The 23221-nt window shown below is 39.6% G+C and overlaps 1 protein-coding gene across 1 annotated transcript; it reads left to right on the top strand.

Moving 5' to 3' along the window:
- Window positions 1-577: 577 nt before the first annotated feature.
- eed (embryonic ectoderm development) lies at window positions 578-22660 on the top strand. Its single transcript, XM_012823343.3, has 12 exons — window positions 578-773; window positions 2437-2589; window positions 5924-6016; window positions 6117-6182; window positions 7222-7347; window positions 7585-7666; window positions 8651-8742; window positions 8856-8989; window positions 16284-16389; window positions 18441-18599; window positions 20244-20317; window positions 22427-22660. Exons 1-12 carry the CDS (start codon window positions 672-674, stop codon window positions 22551-22553), a joined length of 1314 nt encoding a protein of 437 aa, XP_012678797.1. The 5' UTR covers window positions 578-671; the 3' UTR covers window positions 22554-22660.
- Window positions 22661-23221: the final 561 nt, after the last annotated feature.

Here is a 23221-nt window from a genome sequence, read left to right as displayed (position 1 = left end):
AATAGGTAGATCTTGCCTGTCACCACGGCAATCTTGTGATCTTTGGCCAAAAAAGTTTGGTGACCACTGCCCTAGAGCCATACAAAGGTAATTACAATTTTATGAGATCTAGCCTAGTTCTGGAACCTATATACCAAGTTTGGTGCTTGTACAACTTATATTTTTGCTGCCCAGACAGTTTTACGAAAGAAGAAGGAATCATTAAAATAATCCTTACAAGACTACCACTTTATTAGGTCAACCTGGTGAGGTTAAGGTATTTATTTTCCCTAACTATACAACTCATGTCACGAAACCTGCACATTTCAAAATGATATACAACACATTCATTGTAGCTTCACCCATTACAAAAATATTTGAAATGTATTTCATTCAAATTAATATTTCAAACAATTCAAATTGTGGCTGAAAATAAACTATGATTACCAGAATTAATAAAGCATATGTCAATGAAGGCATTCCAGTAACTTGTGGACCAATATATATTTTTTCTATGGACAATCCTATTCATTTTGTCCAGCGCCAGGGGGCGACTCGATTGATTTCCCTCTGAAATGGGGCAGCAACAACCCTCTCACACTTTCTATACGGCTCTGACGCACATACAAACTACGTCTTGACGTCGATTTCCGGCAAGACTGACTTCCCAGCCGGAGTGGTGAACAAGAAAGATGTCAGAGGTTTATTTACAGGCGGGAAACGAGATGCCGAGCAAAAAGCAAAAATTAAGCAGCGACGAAAACAGCAACCCTGATCTTTCAGGAGACGAAAATGTAAGTACGCCACCATGCTTGACAACCACGTGTAATAATGGGCCTAAGAATAACAATAGGACAACGTTAACCGATAAAATTAACGTTCTGAGATTAAACTTGTGTTATAGTGTAACATGAAGTTAATTGAGGTTTGTTACACAATATCTGCCTTATCGATAACGAATTTTAGTCCTCCGCTCGTATTCAGGTATGCAAGTTTGATGGTCTATAACTGTTAAAACTTAATTTCTCATCACTAAGAAGTTAGCTTCGCTGGCGGTGTAAAGGCTAGAGAACAAACGCAATGCTGCTGTTGTTTTACAGGCAGTGTACGTTAACATTAGCTTAAATGTGACTACGCTCCACCAGGTGTTGGAATAAAATGTCCTGTTTCGCTTCGCTTATGTTATCTTTGATGTTGGCTAAGAAACGATGAGCCGGTGTTCAGTTTAACTGGTTTTAATGTTCGCTGGTGGTAGTGTCGCTGCCTGATTTGAGTCAATGTAGATGTGAGTCGCGCATGTGCCATTTTACGACAGTATCCTACACTTCTACACGTCCGGAGATGAAGACAGGGTATCAAGGAGTGTCTTCCCTTTATTACAGATGAAATGCCGATGTGTTAGTAATCAAGTTGTAAAGAAAATGAGTACAAATCCTAAATAAAAAGAAGAAACAACAATATTTTACCCGATATTCTCCCTCAAGGAGTCAGTTAATGTTGGTAACTTACTATAAAGCTATACTCCTCAACAAATAAACATTTATGCATGCTTTTGATGAAACAGGAGAATTGGATTGAAGAGGAATTCAAAATTTTTACCATTTACATTTTGTTGTATCTTTCTCCGCCTGGTTAAGAAATAGGATAAACATTTGATTATAATGAAGGAAATTAAGTGTTTGAGACAATTTTGTAGTCATTTATGAACGATAATTACCTTATGTATAGGTAATTTGTGCTATGTAATATAATGAAGAGAATCGGAAGCAAAGAGCTGAAGGGGGACTGATGGACTGATGAGTTTAGAGTCAGTACATAAAAAGCTACATAAAGAGAACCTACGTAAAAATAGTTTAATTGTAGAAATCCCTGGTGCCTCTAGCAACCCCAAATTATCTGGATGCCCACCACTGTCTTGTCCCATCATGTTTGACTGACTGCCCTCTTCGAGGTCTAATGAAATGCAAATCATGTTTGTCAAACAATCATGTTTCAGTTTGCATATGGTAAGAAAAAGAAAAGGTATCATACAACAGTTGGCTGCAATAGTCCCCCTTTATAACTAAGGCATAGATATAGAAGAGTGTATATAAGAATCTATCCTTAGCCTATTTTTAGACTGATTAAGTAATCAGTGTTCAGTTCTGTATTGCAGTTTCACAGTGGATCACCTGGCTGGGTGGATTGGACAGTGAAGTCTGTCATGTATGAATGTATTACTATGGATTTTATTTGGCATAAAGAAAATGGGCAAATTTAAACTATAACACTTCTTACAGCAACGTACTAAATTAAAGCAATTTGCCACTTTTGGCTTCACCTTCAAATTACTTTTGATGGTATGTGGTCATGTGAAGGACAGAGAAACACACCTGTTGTGAATGAATTATGAATTATGTTGATTCCTGTCTTGTTGCACACCTAATATCCAGTCTAAATGCCTCTCTGTGTTTCCAGGACGACGCTGTGAGTGTTGAGAGTGGCACGAACATTGAGCGCCCAGACACACCCACTAACACAGCCAATGCCCCTGGGAGGAAGAGCTGGGGGAAGGGCAAGTGGAAGTCCAAGAAGTGCAAGTACTCCTTTAAGTGCGTCAACAGCTTGAGGGTATGCCTAACCTCTGCTCTTGCTGATCATTATTTCATTCATAATTTCATTTACATTTATTCTTTATTCTTAGTTCATTCAAATCTTAAGTGTAAATTCTAAATGTAAATATTGCTAGATTTTTGTACATGTTAAGTACTTAAGTTAAATCATTGTAATTAGTAAGATTTTTATTTTTGTCTGTTCAGATGTCCTTGCTACTCTGAGTGCTATGTCTCCTAATGTCATCTGAATGGGTGATTTTCACCTACATTTGGTTAATTCCTCCAAACTATGTAACTATGTACTATCTGTACTATGGCCTTGCTTGACTGCTTTGGCATCACCCATTACCGTAATTTCCGCTACTTTTTTCCCACGCTTTGAACCTCGCGGCTTACACAATGACGCGGCTAATTTATGGATTATTATACCTGTGACTGTATACGGTGTCTTTGTGTTTACGGTGGCTTTGTGGAGCTAGGATGCTAGCATGGATGCAGCCGCATGGATGCTTAGCTCCACGCGATTTCTCAGTATCTCTCAATAACTTAACTAATGTCAAAATAACCACAGTCTACCGCCGTAGACAGAACTCAACTCAAAACACTTTAGTTTACAACAATACAAATCCAGTCTTTTCAAGTTCTTTAGCTCACTGGTTTCAAACTAGCATCTTTCTTCTATCTCGTTGTCTTCAATCTAACGTTCTAGCTTCTGATTGACTCTTGCAACTGTGCTCTCTTAAAGCAACAGTGCACTTATCGTAACTGGCAAAACTAATAATATGCATCACTATTGTATTACTTTTGATATTCATTTTAGCCTGTGTAAAGTTAATTTGTTTCAATGTACCGGTAGGCACCTGCGGCTTATAGACATGGGCGGCTTATTTATGTTAAAAATAATTATTATTTTTAAATTCAGTGGGTGAGGCTTATATTCAGGTGCGCTCAATAGTCCGGAAATTACGGTATATAGATTCTTCAATCCACAGCCAAGGCCATATTTTAGATCTGGTTTTCTGCGCTGGTATTAAACTTTGCAATATCAGTACTGCTGAACTACCCATCTCTGAAGTTGTGCTATTTGACACCTACCTTCCTGTCATGAAATCAAAAGTGCATGTCCTATTGCAAAATGAAAAAAGTCAAGCCAGAGGAACTCAGTACTTTAATGAACTCCTATTCTTTTCCTGATCCCAATGCTTCATTCGTGGATCTAGTGGGCTCGTCCTCAGTGCTTCACAGTCTTGCTCCCCTGAATACATGGACTGTTTCATTTGTCCGTACTGCACCGTGGCATCTTGGATCTCATCACTAAATTCAGTTCCTCCAACTGTCAACTGGATCCTGTTCCAACAAGCTTAATTAAGTGCAGTCCCCTCTTCATTAAAAATGCCATCAGAACAACACTGAAAAAGCCTAAACTTAATTAAGGCGTGCCTGCCCTCTATTGCCCCTCTGATAACCTCAATAATGAACACATCTGCAATCCCCCCTTCATTAAAAAAGGCCATTGTCAGACCAACATTGAAAAGGCCTGGATTGGATCCTGATGACTTTAATAATGATCTCCAACCCACTATTTATATCAAAAGCCCTTGAGAGGATGGTGGCAACTCAGGTCCAGGATCACCTGAAAAACAACAATCTCTTTGAGCCATTCCAATCTGGAGTTCACCCAAAACACGGCACTGAAAAGGCCCTAGTTAAGATCACCAATGACCACCTCCATGCGGCTAATTCTGGTCTACTCTCTTTCCTCATCTACCTCAACGCTCATCGCCATCAATACTATATCCCATCAGCTCCTCATGGATCGATAACCTCCTCTGAACCAAACTGGAACTCACATCCGCACACTGGACTCCATTACCCAGTTCAAAGTGCTCTTAAAACTTGTCGTTTAGACTAGCATACTGTAACGGTATCAGCTACATTTGATCTCATTGTATGTTTTTCTTGAGGACTACTGTATATATATATTTTTTTTATCTTATGTGATGTAAGGTGACCTTGCATGCCATGAAAGGCACCATGAAATGTATTATTATAATAATAATAATAATAATAATAATAATAAAACATTAATAATAACTACCAGAAGTCAGTCACAATGGATTCACCCAATACCTAGCTGGCAATACAAATTTAAAGAAAAAAGTACAGATCCTAGGCCTGAATTTTCGCCTGAAATTTGCTTCACAAATACCTCTATATTAGAGTATATGTGGTCCAGTTAAGATGAACTGAGAAAAATATGTAATGGATAAACAATACTTTAATGTTTGGTCACTTGACGTTATGTTGTACTCTGTGTGGGGTAATGTCTGCTGCTTGAAATTGAAATTTGAAAGGTACAGTGTGTAGCTTTTAGTGGCGTCTAGTAGTGAGGTTGGTGAATTGCAACCAACTGAATACCCTTCCTTTACAAATGTAAAGCCAGTGTTTTGATTTGTCCATTCTGGGCTTCTGTAGAAACATGGCAGACCCTATTTAGATAAGAAGGGCTCATTCTAAGCTAACGAAAAACATGTTTCATAGTTACAGGTAATATACACTAATGAGAACTTAACTATGAATACTATATTCCATTTCTACTAATAGATGTCACTACAGTGTACCTTTTTGTTTCTACTGTTTCTTTACAGAGGTAAACAAACATAGGTCTATCACTGTAAGGATCCTTTCCATGTTGTAAGACACTTTTATAATAACATTATTAGCCTGTCAGTGGCAAAAACAAGCGATTTACTTCCACGCAGTATAAGCCATCTTGCGGTTGCCAGTTTGGGCATTCTAACTCAATACTGGACTGATTTCAATCGTTAGGTGTCCCTAGTAAACATTTTGACCTAAAAAGATGGGAAAGTAGGCCCCCGGTTAAAAAAATCCTGAAGTTCCTATCACGCCCGCACTTTAGTCATTATGTAGCCTAATACCAGCCTTGTTAGTATCTGTCAGTATCTTGGCCCATTATTCACTTGTGTCTAAATTTGAACACTGGGTGTGCAAGTGCAACTTTCATAATTTCATATTAATGTAGGCTAATAGACCGACCCCTTTAAATTAATATTATTTTATGTTTGAAGACTATTTGTTAGCATGCAAGGGATGGTGCCATAGGATTGTTTGTGTTAAAAGTGCACAGGAAGCTTGAAAAAAACACACTGATGGAGGCTATGTTTGCACTCTAGTTTGTGTTAAAAGTGTGCACAGGAAACTATGTTTGCACTCTAGTTTTGCGACTGGTAAAATAAAAAAACAACATTTTGTACAAAGGCACGGTATCCTAGTTAGTGAATCTGAAATGTGAATCTAAACACTCCTTTTTCACTCTTTCCTTTTGTCAGGAGGACCATGGTCAGCCGCTGTTTGGGGTGCAGTTCAACTGGCACAGTAAGGAGGGTGACCCACTGGTGTTTGCCACTGTAGGCAGCAACAGAGTGAGTAACATAGTCTTCTCTAAAACATACACTTTCTTTATCTTCCTAGAATCTCTCTCTTTCAATATCAAACAGTGACGGTAGCATGCTTTATCTACAGGTGACCCTCTATGAATGCCATTCTCAAGGGGAGATTCGCCTCTTGCAGTCCTATGTGGATGCTGATGTATCTTTCTGAAATTTGTTTGTGATGGTAGAGTTGCTGTTTCAGAAAAATGTAGCTTGTTGCTACTCTGTATCTCTGTTGGTCCACTTATCTGTCTGTCACAAAATCGACAGTTCATTTAACACAATGAATTTGGTGGATTGATATGCAAGTGTAAAAAAACTAGTTCATAGGTGTGTAAATATCAAAATTGTATTGATGTTCTAAAGAATGCCTCATAATAACAAATTCAACCAAGCTGTGGTATAAATATATTTTGAAATTAAATATATTTTTAGAGGTATGTTAAGATGATGGAATGCACAGAAACATGCACGTTTCAGTCTCTGACCTCTTAGTGATCCACCCGTTAGCGAAGAGACATTAGATTAGCCCATAGGTAGGCTAGGTGGATAAATATACCTCTGCAAGTCAGCTCTGCCAGTCATGATGACACACAGGCTAAAGTCAGATGATAGAGAGGGAGGAAAAGGTTCAATCATTCAGGAGCCGAGTGCCGATGTTGGTGGTTGACTGGCGAAGCATTTGAATTGGGAAAGGGTGAGTGTATGTTTTATTTTCAGTCTCTCGGTAGCGATAGAATTATTATTCTATAACAAGATGGACTGTGGTCAGTCAGCAGTGGGCGCCTATGCTAGGGATTTAGAGGAAATGCTAGGTGGTGCTAAATCTAAACCGACAGCTCGGCTGTTAGTGGTCCATTTTTAAGGTAGTAAGGTACTGTTGGAATTAAAAAACAAAGAATCCAAAGCAGCCATTCAATTAGACTTTTAGGTAACTTAAGGTGTGATCACCTTTTAATGAAAAAGCAATTAGCCAAAAACTATTTAGAAATGAAGGGATAATACTAAGTTAGTCTGCAATTTGAAGTGGAAATCTACAGCAGAGAGCAGCTGTTCAGGTTTGAGTGTTTTTCAGCATTCTGTAGCATACCAGAGAGTGCAAGTTTTAAATTCCCATTTCTTTGGGTCTGACATGGCATGACCCCTTGGTAGTCTCTCTTGATTGTGCGCTGTGTCCCTTGACTCACTTTGAACAGGCAGATGAAAACTTCTACACCTGTGCCTGGACATTTGACAACAGCACCAGTCACCCCCTGCTAGCTGTGGCAGGGTCGCGTGGCATCATCCGGGTTATTAACCACATCACCATGCAGTGTATTAAGGTAGGTCAACACCCTCTGACCACGTGCTATCTCACCCTAAAATACTCTGAAAGTACAAGACTTGTAGATAGTGGCCATGACGACCTCTGGGAACATTCTGTATTCTGAAGGTACTGTCAAATGTTGGAATCATTAATTTGTGTGTAAAATGCTTGGACACCCTTAGACTTCATGTCAGAGTGAGGCACTTATATGTTTATGTATATGTATTCTGATACTGTTCTGTTTCAATCACAGCACTATGTTGGACATGGTAATGCCATCAACGAGCTCAAGTTTCATCCGAGGGACCCCAATCTTCTCCTCTCTGTTAGCAAAGGTAGCTACACTCAAAAGCAGAATGGCTGAGTCGGTGAGCGGTACAGATCTCTCACCCACAGAGTCACCACCCCCAGCACTGTTTGTAGTATTAAAGGAGCAATATGTAGATGGGACACCAAGCGTTTAAAGTCAGTGCTCCATTTCAAATTCAAAATATTGGAGAGCGTTGTCTCCCTCCTTCCCAAACTCGAAACTCGTCCGAGTTGCCAGATTGAGGATCCTGAACCTACACGAACAAGCGCAAGACGAGTTCAACATTAAACGTTCACAATGGCAAGCGACAAGTCCTACATTATAAGTAGACCAGCTCATGTATAAATCTGCAGTGTTGCTATTGTTTGCTAATTATTAACCAGCTCATATGGATATGTCATTGTTAGCTAGATGCCTGGCTGGCTATGTACGTTAGCCAAAGCTAAGCCTGTTATCCCCAAAACAAGCCCACTGCTCTGAAAATAGGCTATACACTGAAGTTACTTTTTTCTTGGCCCTGTATAGAGAATTTCACATCTGTTTCGGAGTAGTAGACTTTTTTTCTTCTTTATTGCGGCCATCCCCACCACTCACACGAGTTGCTGTTGTATATTTCACGCTGGTTGTTCCAGAACTCCTCTGGTGTTAAATAAATTACGCCTCTCATTCTGAAATTAAGCTCTGAAGCATTTAGGGGAGAACATGTATGCTATCCCAATAGATCACGCTCTAACTCCAGCACACATGGCTAATGTATGCTATCCCAACAGATCACACTCTGACTCTAGCTCACATGGCTAATGTATGCTATCCCAATAGATCACGCTCTGACTAGCACACATGGCTAATGTATGCTATCCCAATAGATCACGCTCTGACTAGCACACATGGCTAATGTATGCTGTCCCAACAGATCACACTCTGACTCTAGCACACATGGTTAATGTATGCTGTCCCAACAGATCACGCTCTGACTAGCACACATGGTTAATGTATGCTGTCCCAACAGATCACGCTCTGCGACTGTGGAACATCCAGACGGACACACTGGTGGCCATCTTTGGTGGAGTAGAGGGCCACAGAGATGAAGTGCTCAGTGCCGTAAGTCTGGGGGTACTATGGGCTACTGGAAACAGAGGATCTCTCATTTGTTTAGTTTGTTTTTGTTTGGTTGTTTGTTTTTTAGCCAGTGCCTTTTTCTCTGTTGTCTATAGGACTTTGATTTGCTGGGTGAGAAGATCATGTCATGCGGAATGGACCATTCTCTGAAGCTGTGGAGAATCAACTCTGAGCGGATGCAGAAAGCCATCCGAGGGTCCTATGAGTATAATCCCAGCAAGACCAACAGGTGAGACTGGAGCACATCTGAATCACTCCAACCTGACAACTTCAGGTATAGAAGCCAAACACTGAAGTCAATCGAAACATTATCTAACTGGTCTTTGGAGGCTTATCAAATAAGATTTCTACTTTGTATTATTATTATTATTATTAATAATAATAATAATATTATTAGAGGCAAAGCTGCATAGGCACCCAGTGTGCTTCCACTTTTTCTAATTATTATTCATCATTGGGGACCAGGCAGTAGAGCTTTTCACCAGTTTTCATGCTAGTGCTCAAGTGCTCCAGTACCACCAATGGGTCAATGATGGACGTGTGTTTACGCACGGAACTTTTGAACTGTGGCCTTTTTTCAAAAATGAGGTAGCAGTGAAATGCAAAATGGATTTCATTTTCGAACGCTTTTGACTGTGACGGCCAATCCAAATAAGACATTAGGTTGTTTCTCAGCAACTCTTTGATGTATCAAAACTAGTGCTGTCAAACGATTCACATATTTTATCGCGATTAATCGCATTTATGTCATAGTTAACTCAACATTAATCGCGATTAATCGCACATTTTTATCTATTCTAAATGTCCCTTTGTTTATTTATTTTTTCCATCATGTTATTTGAATGCCCTTATCAACTTGGAAAAGTTGATTGGCTTGCTTTATGCAAATGTTTTATTTTATTGAAAACCAATATTGCCAAACAGGGCGGTACAAGATACAATTATAAAGTGCACATTTCAGGTAAACAAGGACTCAGCCTATAGTGCAGTTAAACCATGGCTTAATATTTTCTTTTTTTCAAGTTTGCTGGGAACATAGCAGTCAGGCCTCTTATTTCAGAAACATTGAACCGTAACAGTTAGGTTAACAATAAAAGGTAAGCCTACTACTACTTTTCTTTCAGCCAGCTGCCTGTTGACATTTTCAGACAACAGTGAAGCTCGCTTCTTTTGCACAACACAACTTTTAAACGTAAACTTTCCATTCAGAAGCTTTTTATCATCCATTTCGCCGTATCGCGCTCACCATTCACTCAAACTGTAACGTTAGCCTACTACACAGTTTGCGAGGCCAAAAAGAATGTTAATCTAAAAAAAAAAAAAAAGAAATCGCATTAATCTCGCAATAAAAAAATTAACAACGTTAAAATGGGTTTGCGTTAACGCCGTTAATAACGCGTTAAACTGACAGCACTAATCCAAACCAATCTTGGTACATAGACATTAGGGATGCACGATAATATCGGCACGACATCGGTATCTGCAGATAAAAGCTTCAAACCTTAATTATCGGCATCTGCAGATATGAAAATTTCTGCCGATGTACCTGGCCGATAAAGTGACGTTCAAATTATGCACACGCGAAGCAAATGTTTTGGTTACTATGAGCGCCAACAACGTAATTCAACACGTCGGCTGTGTGGCAGTACTTCACAGTATCAGAGGATGTTGACATGCTATTTGTCAGGAAACTTTTCAGGAGATGGAAGAGGAGACGACAGCTTGGCCGTAACGTAGGTTACATGCATAGATGCAGACCACCCGCGTGCAACACTTTGCAACATTACCTGTCGCGCGCTAATAGAAGTTAATAAGTTGCTAGTTAGCTAGACAACACTAGCTAGTTAGCTTGCATGCTACGTGACACCAGCGAAGTTGATGATCTCATTTGACGGGATGTGAAAGGTTATGTTACGAGCCCACGCTATCTGTACATGGCTTACTTTTGCATATATTGAATTTATATAGCTAACTTGGCAAATACCTTACATAGATTAGTCTATAAATCCTAGAAGGGATGTTATTAAACTGTCAGTTAACCAACGTTAGCTTTCCAAGTTAGCCAAGTTGCATTTCCAGAGTGTAGTTGTTCAAGTTGGTACTGTTCAAGTATGAAAATTGTGACGTGAAAATATAAATAAATCTGCCATATTTGAAATAATTTCAATAGTTTCATGAGTGAATGTCTATTTCTAAAATGATACAAATCAAGTTTTTAAATGTCCTGTATCTACAGCAATACCCTATCATAATTAATTCTAGTACAGGAGAGACTTTTCAATAATTAAAAAGCAGAGGTGTATATATCGGTATCGGCATCGGCCAAAATGAGCTTGTAAATATTGGCATATCGGATATCGGCTAAAATTCAATATCGTGCATCCCTAATAGACATGGGACCTCATTTTGAGGAAGCCCAAAAAGGAAATGGAACATTTGACCTCAAAAATGTGTTTAGTCTAATAACCATTGATGTGTTAGCCTAAAAAAGATAATTCTTATGTCGGGTAGTACTGTAGGATGTCCCAAGGCTAAGACATGGCAACTTGTCATGTCAACTTATTGTGTTGGCGGTACAGTGGGTAGCGTCACCACCTTTCAAAAAGTCAACCAGGTTCATTTCAGGATGTCGATCAGTTACTTTTTAATTTTAATTGATGCAGTGGCCATGTTGAATTTTATCAAAAGGCCACAACGTTCCCCGAATGTGCTACAGATGATCTTCAGACCAAACCTCACAAAAGTTATTGGATGTGTTTTAGATTTTCAAAACAGTTACAGCCAATCAAAATCAAACCAGCCGCCAAACAGGAAGTGAGCGATCTCTGCAGCTGTTTAATGATTTTATATCAAACTTGGTATGTGGACTTAAGTTTTTTGCACAACCTCAGGAAGGGTCTTAAGTTATTTGACCTCGGAGAGGCTGCAATACAGCATATCAAAGTCGCCAAACAGGAAGTGAGCTCATGCCTGGGTTAATCTTTGGTCAATTAACATAGAACTTGTGAGTGCTTATGGAAATAGCCTTGACATAGTGACATCAAGTTTCCATGGCAACTATGCCCTGCTGCTCTGATTGGCCCCCTCATCACTGCACAGAACACAGATTCACAGAACAGACTCACAACCTTATCGTAGAAAACACAGTAGCTCAGTAGACACAGGAAATAGAACCTTTCAACTTGCCCAGAAGTAGAGTTTTGGATGAACACCAAATGTATTGTGTCTCCTGCCTGCTGGCTGTACTGTAAGGATGTTATGGGGAGCAACATCAAATGCACCCACAAGTTTTTATAGTGAGAAGTGGTACGTTAGCACAGGTGACTATTGGCAGTGTGTCTTAACAGTAATGATGAGATGTACCATATGTAAAGAAGTAACCACATCCAAATCACAACCCAGAAATGTAGCTCCAGGTCATGTGTAGAACCCTCAGGAAAGCTAAGAAAGGACATCAGTTTGTTGAACTGTGATGCACAGTTAATAAAAGCATATGTAGCATTTTGGGATCAATGTTTTTAGATGAGGGAAGAATACAAAAATGTCAGGCACTCCAAGTAGTTTGACTTGCCCTGACAGGCCTCACACCAGAGTGTTAAAATACCAAAATCACCCGTTAGCATTCTAGAAAGCTGTTCAGTATCAGCTGTGCTGTTAGCAAGCATGAAAATACCTTGGAAGCACTAAGTTGTTAGCTTGTTTATTTGTCGCAAATTGTTGGAATGGAGAGATTGTTTGTTGTTTTTGCTAACGAGTGGACTCCTTGCTCCACCTGAGACAGGGCAACGTAAATGGAAGCATCATGTTAGAACTGTTTCCACACAAGTAGCTAACAGTGGCAAAGAAATGCATGCATGTCTTCGTATCCTCGTATTGAATGCCGAATGTAAAATGTTCCTTCACAGCAGTGCCTCTCCAGCTAGTGTTGGCCATGGTCAAGTTGGAGCTGAGATGATTTAGTTTTTAGTTTCCCCTCTTCTCCAGCTCCTATCTGCATACAGAGCGCTGATAGGCTGCAGGGAAATGCTAACATGCTGCAGAGATGTTCTGTGACTCTGAATGTACAACGTGCGTGTAGTAGGGTTGTCACAATACCAAAATTATGACTTCGATACTATACCTGCCAAAATATCACGATACCCGATACTTACGATACGATACCACAAATACGATACGATACTGGTATATTTATCTATGATAGTAATAAACAAAACATCTGTAAGGTTCCCTTTTTACCAGCTTGTTCCTGCCCAGCTTTTTGAACACTTAAAAAAATGGCATTCATATTTGTATTAGCCCACAGCAAGATATTAATGAAAACTACATGGTAGGGCTGAACGATTTGGGGAAATAATGTAATTGCGATTTTTCCCCAAAATATTGCGATTGCGATTTAATATGCGATTTTTTTGTTTTATCCTAATTTTTTCCCCAACAAATCGTAATGAATGATGACCAACACAATATTAGATACATTTAGTGTTAAATATTATTTCCCACAATTAAAATTTTTATTTAACTGCTTATTACAGAATCAAGAACAACAAATCGGTGGCTTTGCCACTGTGCATTTAAGTAATTTTAACAAAGTCATTGTAAGAATAAACACAAGGCATGCACTTTTTAAACACTGGGCAAAATTTAGCATCTTAAAAAAAAAAAAATTATAATTTTTTTTTTTTTTTAAGATCACGTTTTTAATCGCGAACGTTGCGGTTAGAAAATCGCGTTCTATCATATCGCGATTAAATCGCAAATGCAATTAATCGTTCAGCCCTACTACATGGTGACATCATAGCATTGATTATACACGGCCTATTGTCCGTATCTGACTATATGACTACATAGTTATTTCCATAAGTATGAATTACATAATTTTACAGATGTGTGTTTGAGGTGGAAAAAAACCTAAAGCTATGTGGGTTGGGTACATTAAAGATAGACACATAATTAAAGGGCAATTTCTCCCCTTTATTGAAAAACAACAATGAAAAACATGCCACCACATACCTTTGCACCAATACACACATGCCATTACACTATGGTGAACAATGAGACAGCCTGTCTGTCTGGTAGAATTATTTTGAATTATGAATATTTGTTGCAACTTGCAACTATTGCAATTGTTTATGCACTTACTGCACAACTGAACTATTTACACACTTTACAAACTATTTACACACTAACAGAAACACTAACTCTATAAATTAACTGAAATGTATTTTGTGATGGTCTTGTTAGCAACTGAACATGTTCTAACAAAAAAATGATAATAGTCATGACGATAATGTGCATTGTCTCATTTTTTGGACAGTTCTTTTGCCAGATGAAGCCACTTGCTTGATGTTTGACTGTGTTAGGAAAGTCGTTGGCAACCTAGCCAACATGGCTATCACAATAACATTACAAAGAGCACTTAATACTAGCATCAGGGGTGAAAAAAACGTAATACTAGCATCAATGTCCAAGCCTGTTATAACAAGCTTGCTAACATCGCTAACAAGATGTCTTGCTAGCGGCTAAATTTAGCGAAACCTGTTAAATTTGCTTACTTTGTTTATGACAAACTAGCAAGTCAACAACTTTCCTAACACAGTCAAACATCAAGCAATTGCAACACAAGACAAAGCAGACGTCCTCTTTTTCGAGACCTAAATGTCCGGGTAAAAGAGGACGTCTGGTCACCCTAGCTAAACTAGGCTAAGGCTACTCGTGTTAGGCTGTATATGGGTGAGCTTGGGGGTGTTCATGTTTATAATCACATTTGCTAACCTGTCGTTCTTTGAACTTTCTGAAAAGTTCGGGGTGTCTGTCTGATAGGTGCTTAGCCATATTCGACGTGTTCCCTCCCTTTGCCTGAGTGGATTTGAAGGGTCTGTGTGTGTCGATGGGTTTTCCTTCGGTGTCTGCTTCGTACCCGAAGTATTTGCATGTGTGAGAGCTGGGCAGCCCCGCCCTTGCAGTCAATGCGTGCAGGCAGCCTGACAGGGAGCGGAACAGTGAGTGCGCTCTGATTGCGTGCTTTTTTTAATGAAGTACCGGTACCAAAAATATGCAAAATCGTATCGTTTTTAACGTAAGGGTACCGCGGTACTTTTCTAGTACCGGTACACCGTGCAACACTAGCGTGTAGTCAGCAGCACAGTAAGCTAGTTTTGAAAATGATAGGAAATGTACTGGCGCACCGTAACACCAATACATGTGCATATTGAACCATAGGGGGCGTATCGAACAGTTCAACAATATACCGTGTACCATTGCATCCCTAATAAGAAACTGACACACACATACACACATACACACATACATACATACATACATACATACACACATACATACGCACGCGCACACACACACACACTATGCTATACCATAACTCTAAATAACCCACTTTAAACTATTTTTGGTTTCCGATTCCGAGGAATTTCAATGATTTGGGATATCCTTTACCAACCTTCTTCACCTCGTCACTCCACGTTTCATACATTTAAACTTTTAAAATCTATGACGTCTGTTTTATTAATTTCTAGAAGTGAAAAAGAGCGTTATGTCAATATTCGTTGCTTGGCCATGCTTGAAACGCACCGATTTCCGGTGGAAAATAAATGAATCACAAAATGGTGTCTTAGTTGGTAGTAGAACTGATGTACAAAGCCTCTGTCATAAACCAGTCAGGAGCAAGCCCAGCTATATATATATAATAAGCGTTCAAAAGGACAAAGAAAATTGTGTTTTGGCAGTTTCAGTGACATGGTATACCATTAAAAACTACACTTTCCTAGTACTTAGAACTGTTAGAAGAACTAGCCCCGTTTTGTGAGAACGAGAATGATCATAGTTTGAAAGCCGTTCTGAGGGACATTTTTGATCTCCTACTTCAGGGTAGGTACTCTCCCAGCACAATAAGAACCAATCAGTGAAGTGACGTAAGTGTCATGTGATGGGTCGCACACATGCGTCTCTCTGGGGGGAAAAATAAGACGGTGGCGTGACGGAGTTTATGTATAAATATAATTTGTTTGTTTATTTCTCTGTAACCCTTTAAAAATCTAAGTGAAAGAAAACACTACACTCTGATTACCCTGTTCTTACCAGAACAATACTTCTAAGGTGATTTGCGAGAGGTAGCCAACATTAGCACATTCATTTACGTTAGCAAGCTAACTACTCACAAAGCCCTAAACAACAGCTCTTAACTTCAGTGTTCATACTGGCAGTGAGAATGCAAACAGAAAAAAAGCCGGTGGAGGTATGTAGTTCTCGGGTGAGCTCCCCGGTGGGTAGTTCCCAGAATGGCTTCAAACTGGTTCAAATTGGTTCAACTTCCAATGAATGCACAGTATGAGGCAGAGCCTTTTGCTACCAAGTGCAATTATCCTGTGAAAAAATCAGGAGAGTGCAGTGATATCAGGTGGAGAGCCACTGAAATACTAAAAAGTCTCATATTGGAAGTGTATAATAAGCATTAGATGGGGATGCCATGTTCCTTTTAACACGACTGATGTTTGTTATTCTGTCCCTAGACCGTTTGTGTCACAGAAGATTCACTTCCCAGACTTCTCTACGCGAGATATCCACAGGAACTATGTAGACTGCGTCCGCTGGCTGGGAGACTTGATCCTCTCTAAGGTAGAGTGCTTCATTTCCTGTCTTTATTTAACACATTTGAGATTAGGAAATTGCAATTTCGAGTTTTTTGTTGTATTTGCAACAGGGATTTTACTCCCAATTAATGGAAATGTTTAAGTATGATTTAATTATAATTAAATTGCAGTTAAATACATTTCTTTAAAATGAAATTCAGTCATTGACCTGATGGCACAATTAAACAGTAGAAATGTATATTCTTCCAGAGTGTAACACAACCTGTTGGTCTCACAGACTTAGGGCTGATATTGTTCATATTTGTTTAAATTCTGCAATGCCACCAATTCCTAGTGCGAGGTCTTCATAGAGAGGAGCAACAAAAGAAAAGCTACTACTGTGTAGTTTACTAGAAGGATGTACGCAATGAGTACGTACTCACCAGTATCAAAAAGCTTTGCCAGAATCACAGACTGCATCTACAAGGCTATACAGTGTATAGTTTTCAGACCCTTTCAAGTGTTCTGAATGTTTCAGACTCATCTTAAAATGGATTCAAATGGTTTCCCCAATCGATACACAATATTCCACGATGACCACCACGAGTATTCCGACCATTCACTTAGTTAAAGCACCTTTGACAGCAATGACAGCCTCAGGTTTTCTTGGGAGTTTTCCTACAAGCTTGGCACACCTTTCTTTTGGGAGTTTCTCCCACTCTTCTTCATCTGTGCCATCTGACTGACAAAAAAGAAGGTTGATCTTTAAGGTGGCATTTAGGAAAATCTATTGGTACGAAGGGGAACCCTGTAAAATGTTTGCAGTTGCTACATTTTATATACTCTATAGCTAGCCTACAGTTGCTGCAAAAAATCTGTGTTGGGACAGCCCCGGCTCAATGTAACCCCTAGTTCTGGTTGTTAAAACCGATAGGGTTCCAATGAGCAGGGGCCGATAGGGTTCCATTGAGCAGGGGCCGATAGGGTTCCATTGAGCAGGGGCCGATAGCGTTCCATTGACTGACACCAATGTTTGGAATTTTTGAGCTGCTTCGTGCGCTGCCATGCTGGAAAAAAAAACCCTTGTTCAACCACTTCAATTTCTTCCTTGCTTCCATCTTGATTGTTCTCACCTTCTCACTTAAGTTCCGCGCTGCTTATGTTGTTGTAGGACATGTGGAGGGTGCAACCGAGCAATTTAGCCGGGAAATGATTGGCTGTTTGCTTGTCACTTGTGGCATGCAGCATAATCAAGGGATATGATTGGCCGTTTCTTAGTCAGGGGGGGGGAGCACGCTCAGGGGTAGGTTCATTATCATTAAGTGTTTTTCTGATGAATTTGCATTTAACAAGCCAAACTTATTGAAACGTTTGTGTTATTGCTATCGGGGAAGTGTCTATGGATATGTATCGCTGTTGTTTTATCACCCCTAGGCCAACTCAAGTCATTCAGATCAGTTTGGTCTTGAATCTCAATTCCAATCTTCAGGCCACAGTATTATAGGGTTGCCTTTGAGCTGCATTCTTTTGCATGAAAGGTGCTATATAAATAAAGTTTTATTATTATTATTATTATTATTATATCCTTAAAAGCTTTTCTTCCAATAAATACACAGAGAAATCAAATTATAGTTTAATAAGTACCTCAAGTAAGTGAAATGTTCAGCTACCAGGTATGTTCCCCAACACCACTAGGGCAGTATAATCACCAAACCCTTCGTGAGACATGATGATGTATTTATCCATAATCACCAAACCTTGAGACATGATGATGTATTTATCCATAATCACCAAACCTTGAGACATTGGCATGTGCCATGTTGGCATTTTTAATCAAGCTTTTAAATGAGACATAATATTATATGGAACTACAACTTGATATTCATCTAGTTGATTCTCAGATAGTAGTTTAAGTGTAAATGTTTTTAGCTGTTACACTTAGTTACCCTACCTTTGGGAAGTTAATGGTAGAATCTGCAATTCTGGTAAATGGTTTTAAATAAGGCATGATGGCCTAATCAAAAACCTAAGAGTTAAATATTTGTCAGGTTTGTGATTGGATGAAAATCTAAAGCCCAACTCTGTTCTTCTCTTCAGTCTTGTGAGAATGCCATTGTGTGCTGGAAACCGGGCAAGATGGAGGACGACATTGACCACATCAAACCCAATGAGTCAAATGTGACCATCCTTGGCCGCTTTGATTATGGTCAGTGTGACATCTGGTACATGCGCTTCTCAATGGACTTTTGGCAGAAGGTATGTATGCCCCAGTGAAAAAGTTAAAATGTTTTTTTTTGTAATTTAATTCAAAAAGCGACACCTTCATATATTGTAGAATCGTTACACATAAAGAGGCATGTTTTCAAGCTTTTTTAATTTTTAATCTTGATTGAAGCTCATGGAAAGCAAAAATATAGTATCTCAAATATATATGAATAAAACATTTACAATACAGAAATGTCGACCTGAGATTTCTGCATTGAATATTTAGCCAGGGCTCCTTCTGCACAAATGACTGCATGAAGGCGGCGTGGCAGGGAGGCAATCAGCCTGTGGCACTGCTGAGGTCTTATATTAGCCCAATCAGCCTGTGGCACTGCTGAGGTCTTATATTAGCCCAATCAGCCTGTGGCACTGCTGAGGTCTTATATTAGCCCAGGTTGCTTTGATAGTGGCCTTCAGCTCGTCTGTTTAGTCTGGTGGATCTCTGTTTCCTCTTGACAATACCCAATAGAGAATTCAGGTCAGGCCAGTTAGCTGGCCGATCAAGCACAGTATTATCATGGGCAGCAAACCAGTTACCAGTTACCAGTCGTTTTGGCACTGTGGGCAGTTGCCAAGTCCTGCTGGAAAAGGAAATCAGCATCTCCATAAAGCTTGTCAGCAGATGGAAGCATGAAGTGCTCTTAAATCTCCTGGTAGACGGCTGCATTGACGCTGGACTTGATAAAACACAGTGGACCAACACCAGCCGATGACATGGCACCCCAAACCATCACAGAGTGTGGAAACTTCGCACTGGACTTCAAGCAACTTGGGTTCTGTGCCTCTCCTCTCTTCCTCCAGACTCCGGGACCTTATATTCCAAATGAGAAGTGGACTTTAGAGCACTGAGCAGCGGTCCAGTTCTTTCTCTCCTTCTCCCAAGTAAGACGCTTCTGACGAGGAGAGGCTTGACACTAGGAAAGCCCATTTCCTGGACACGTCTGTGAGCTCTTGATGCACTGACTTCAGCCTCAGTCCACTCCTTGTGAAGCTCCCCAAGTTGTTGAATCGGCTTTGCTTGACAATCCTCTCAAGGCTGCGGTCATCCCTGTTGCTTGTGCACCTTTTCCTACCACACTTTTCCCTTCCAGTCAACTTTCCATGAAAATGCTTTGATACAGCACTCTGCGAAAAGGCCGACACTTTCAGCAATGAGTGTCTTCTGGACAACTGTCAAGTCAGCAGTCTTCCCCATGATGGTGGTTGTGTGTACTGAACCAGACTGAGAGATTGAAGGTTCAGGAAACCTTTGCAGGTTTTTCAGTTAATTAGACGCTTAGTGCCCTTCTTAAGTCGACATTTCTGTATTGTAAATGTTTTATTCTAATATTTCGAGATACTGGACTTTCGATTTCCATGAGCTTTAAGCCGTAATCATCAGGATTAGAACAAAAAAAAGTCTCGAAACATACCACTTTATGTGTAATGATTGTAGAATATATGAACGTGTCACTATTTTAAATTAAATTACGGAAATGAACTTTTCCATGATATTCAAATTTTTTGAGATGCACTTGTACTTCTTGGCAAACCAATCTTTTCTGAGAGACAATGATAAACTTGATTTCCAGGTAATTGTATTTCTACTTTCTGGCATGTATGTGACATTTCTTCATGAACGCCATGTGTGTACAGATGCTTGCTCTGGGGAACCAAGTGGGAAAGCTTTACGTCTGGGATCTAGAGGTGGAGGACCCTCACAAGGCCAAGTAAGACTGCGCTCCACATACAGAATATATCCCCATTCATACCACATACAGAATATATTCCCACTCATACAGAATATATTCCCACTCATACAGAATATATCCCCACTCATACAGAATATATTCCCACTCATACAGAATATATTCCTATTTATACCACATACAGAATATATCCCCACTCATACAGAATATATCCCCACTCATACAGAATATATTCCCACTCATACAGAATATATTCCTATTTATACCACATACAGAATATATTCCCACTCATACAGAATATATTCCCACTCATACAGAATATATTCCCACTCTCTCCACATACAGAATATATTCCCATTCATACAGAATATATCCCCACTCATACCACATACAGAATATATTCCCACTCATACAGAATATATTCCCACTCTCTCCACATACAGAATATATTCCCCATTTATACCACATACAGAATATATTCCCACTCATACAGAATATATTCCCACTCATACAGAATATATTCCCTCTCTCCACATACAGAATATATTCCCACCCATACAGAATATATTCCCACTCTCTCCACATACAGAATATATTCCCACTCATACAGAATATATTCCCATTTATGCCACGGTTGCAGCATTTGTGTTCTATTAATTTGCTGATAGTTTTCATGTTTTTCTCCCTAAAACTGACTTGTTTGTAGAACTATTTCTTTGTGCCACACATTTAGTATATTTTTAAGTTATGGGCCAAACTGCCGTAACTGTTTGTAAATGGATGGATGCTATGGCCAAAGGCCCGTCATTAGTTCCATCCATCTTGTTGCCAGGGTAACATATCCCATCCTTCTGCTGAGTCTTGGCTTTGTAAAATCACTGTGGTCTTTAGCCCAGATGTAACATGTTGCTACTCTCTGTACTTCTTACGTCCACTAATTTGTAATTCTGTCATTTTAAAGAAATTGTGACAATTGTTGTGGGAATTGTGGTACAGGCGAAGATATAGTTACAAGGAAGTTGCATTTTTTTCAACTGGGTAGATAAGTGGGTAGATAACTTCCTGTGCCAGCATTGAATGCACTGAAGCTTGTATGATGATTGACTCAACATCTCCCAGTTTAAAAATCATTCCTCCTACCGCACTAACCTTTATATAGGCTCTTTTACATCTCTGTTTACCAAACAAAGGATGGTGTTGTGCTCCAACAGTTATAAATGAGGAGGGGTCAGAGAGGCGCACCATATCAGCCTCTGTCAGCAACCCTTTAACCTGGGCAACCACTGCGTTTGATGGGCGGTTGAAGAATATATCAAAATAACTGCACACATAAATAAAAAAATGACTACATCAAACTAACTCAATTAACATTTTAGGATAAATGAATCATGAGGTGATCAGGCCACCTTGCCACTTTATTAGTCAGTGGCATTTCCGCATCACAGAGAATGCTTTCTATTAACAAAGGCAAATCTACCTCTACGGCCCTCACTGCAGCTTGGGCTTTAATGTTGGCCTGGTCAACCACATCATAGTGGAACTTTCTACACTTGGCTGACCATACAGATGATCCCTTCCCATCCTGAGCGGTTGGTCTCTTCCCTCTGGAAGGCCCTGTGTGGTAAGCACTTGTAGGGGAATGGGCCAATGCGTGACTCACTCCTCGCTGGACTGCATTCTAAAGCCAGACCCAATTCCACGCATCCTTCCAAGAGGATAGCTCTTGGAAATCTGAAATGGTTGATCAGCCAATCATCATCATGAAACCAATCAGTGCTGTCTCTAAATAGAACATGTATTTAAACACCAGAAAAACTACAACTAAAGACTAAACTGAAACTCTTAAATTCTTCAAAATGGAAATAAAACTACCTAAAACGGTGGTGGTAATAATGGCCCAAAGGGTATATACCCTAAGATAGGGTAATAACAGGGTTATTTTGCCATGTAACCATATTAAAAGTAGCCTGTTGATCATCTGACCCAAGCAAAGGTTTTACTGTTAATATTGGCCCTACTGGATGCATGTTACATCAAATGTATTTTCTGAGATGAAAGGTTTTGCACGAATAGTGATTGAACAGAAATCAAAAGAAGAACCCTCATTAAGTTTTTTCCCTTCCTCTTCAGGTGTACCACTCTAACATTGCCCAAGTGCACATCAGCTATTCGACAGACGAGCTTCAGTCGTGACAGCAGCATCCTTATTGCTGTTTGTGATGATGCTTCAATCTGGAGATGGGACAGACAGCGATGAACAGTCTGATGAACCAAACCATTTCTTGCTCAGTCACCCCCCACCCCCACACCACTTGCCTGTTATTCATGCATTTATCTTATGGACTCCAATAAAAACATTTTTTAATAAATCTTTGGTTTGTGAACTGACTTGGTATGGTTCTGTGGAAATACATTTTTAAGTACTTTAGTTTTTAAAAAAAAGATTTTTTAGAGGATGGCTGACACTGAAAGCAGATTTGACAATAAATAATTTGTCTGGGTTTGCACCAAATTGAAAGGAGTTAATTTATAATACATTACATTCTGTTTGGTTTGACACAGAGCAGATGTAAGTGGACTCCTCTAGCCATCCCAGTGGCCAGCGATAGAATGTTTTCATGAATGTTAAGAGTTTTAAACGGTAGCCTATTATTGATTTATTTATGTATATTTATACACTTATAAACAATAAGGTGAGCAGACATTCAATATATCTATCTGTGGAACTATTCTGAGAAATGCTTTTACATGTCAGCCTGTCACCAGTATAAGAAAGTAGATTTGCTGTTGGGAAAACCCTGCAACAGCCTTCCTTTACAGACAGCTCCCCTTGTGGGAGTATGGCCACTTCCTGTTAGTATGAACTCATTGGGCCTCATTCTCGAACGCAGTTGGGCCCCGTGGGCCATCTTGTGGTTTTTTTGA

This window comes from Clupea harengus, chromosome 21 (assembly GCF_900700415.2).
Source record: "Clupea harengus chromosome 21, Ch_v2.0.2, whole genome shotgun sequence".
NCBI classification, from domain to species: Eukaryota; Metazoa; Chordata; class Actinopteri; order Clupeiformes; family Clupeidae; genus Clupea; species Clupea harengus.
Note: the sequence above shows the minus strand (reverse complement) of the source record. Positions and strands in the feature narration are given on the sequence as shown.

What these genes read in the sequence shown, in the direction of transcription:
- eed (XM_012823343.3), top strand. Translation starts at nt 672, where the DNA reads ATGTCAGAGGTTTATTTACAGGCGGGAAACGAGATGCCGAGCAAAAAG. An exon ending in AATCCCAGCAAGACCAACAG is followed by an intron (nt 8,990 to 16,283) that starts GTGAGACTGGAG and finishes TTCTGTCCCTAG; the next exon opens with ACCGTTTGTGTCACAGAAGA. An exon ending in GAGGACCCTCACAAGGCCAA is followed by an intron (nt 20,318 to 22,426) that starts GTAAGACTGCGC and finishes CTTCCTCTTCAG; the next exon opens with GTGTACCACTCTAACATTGC.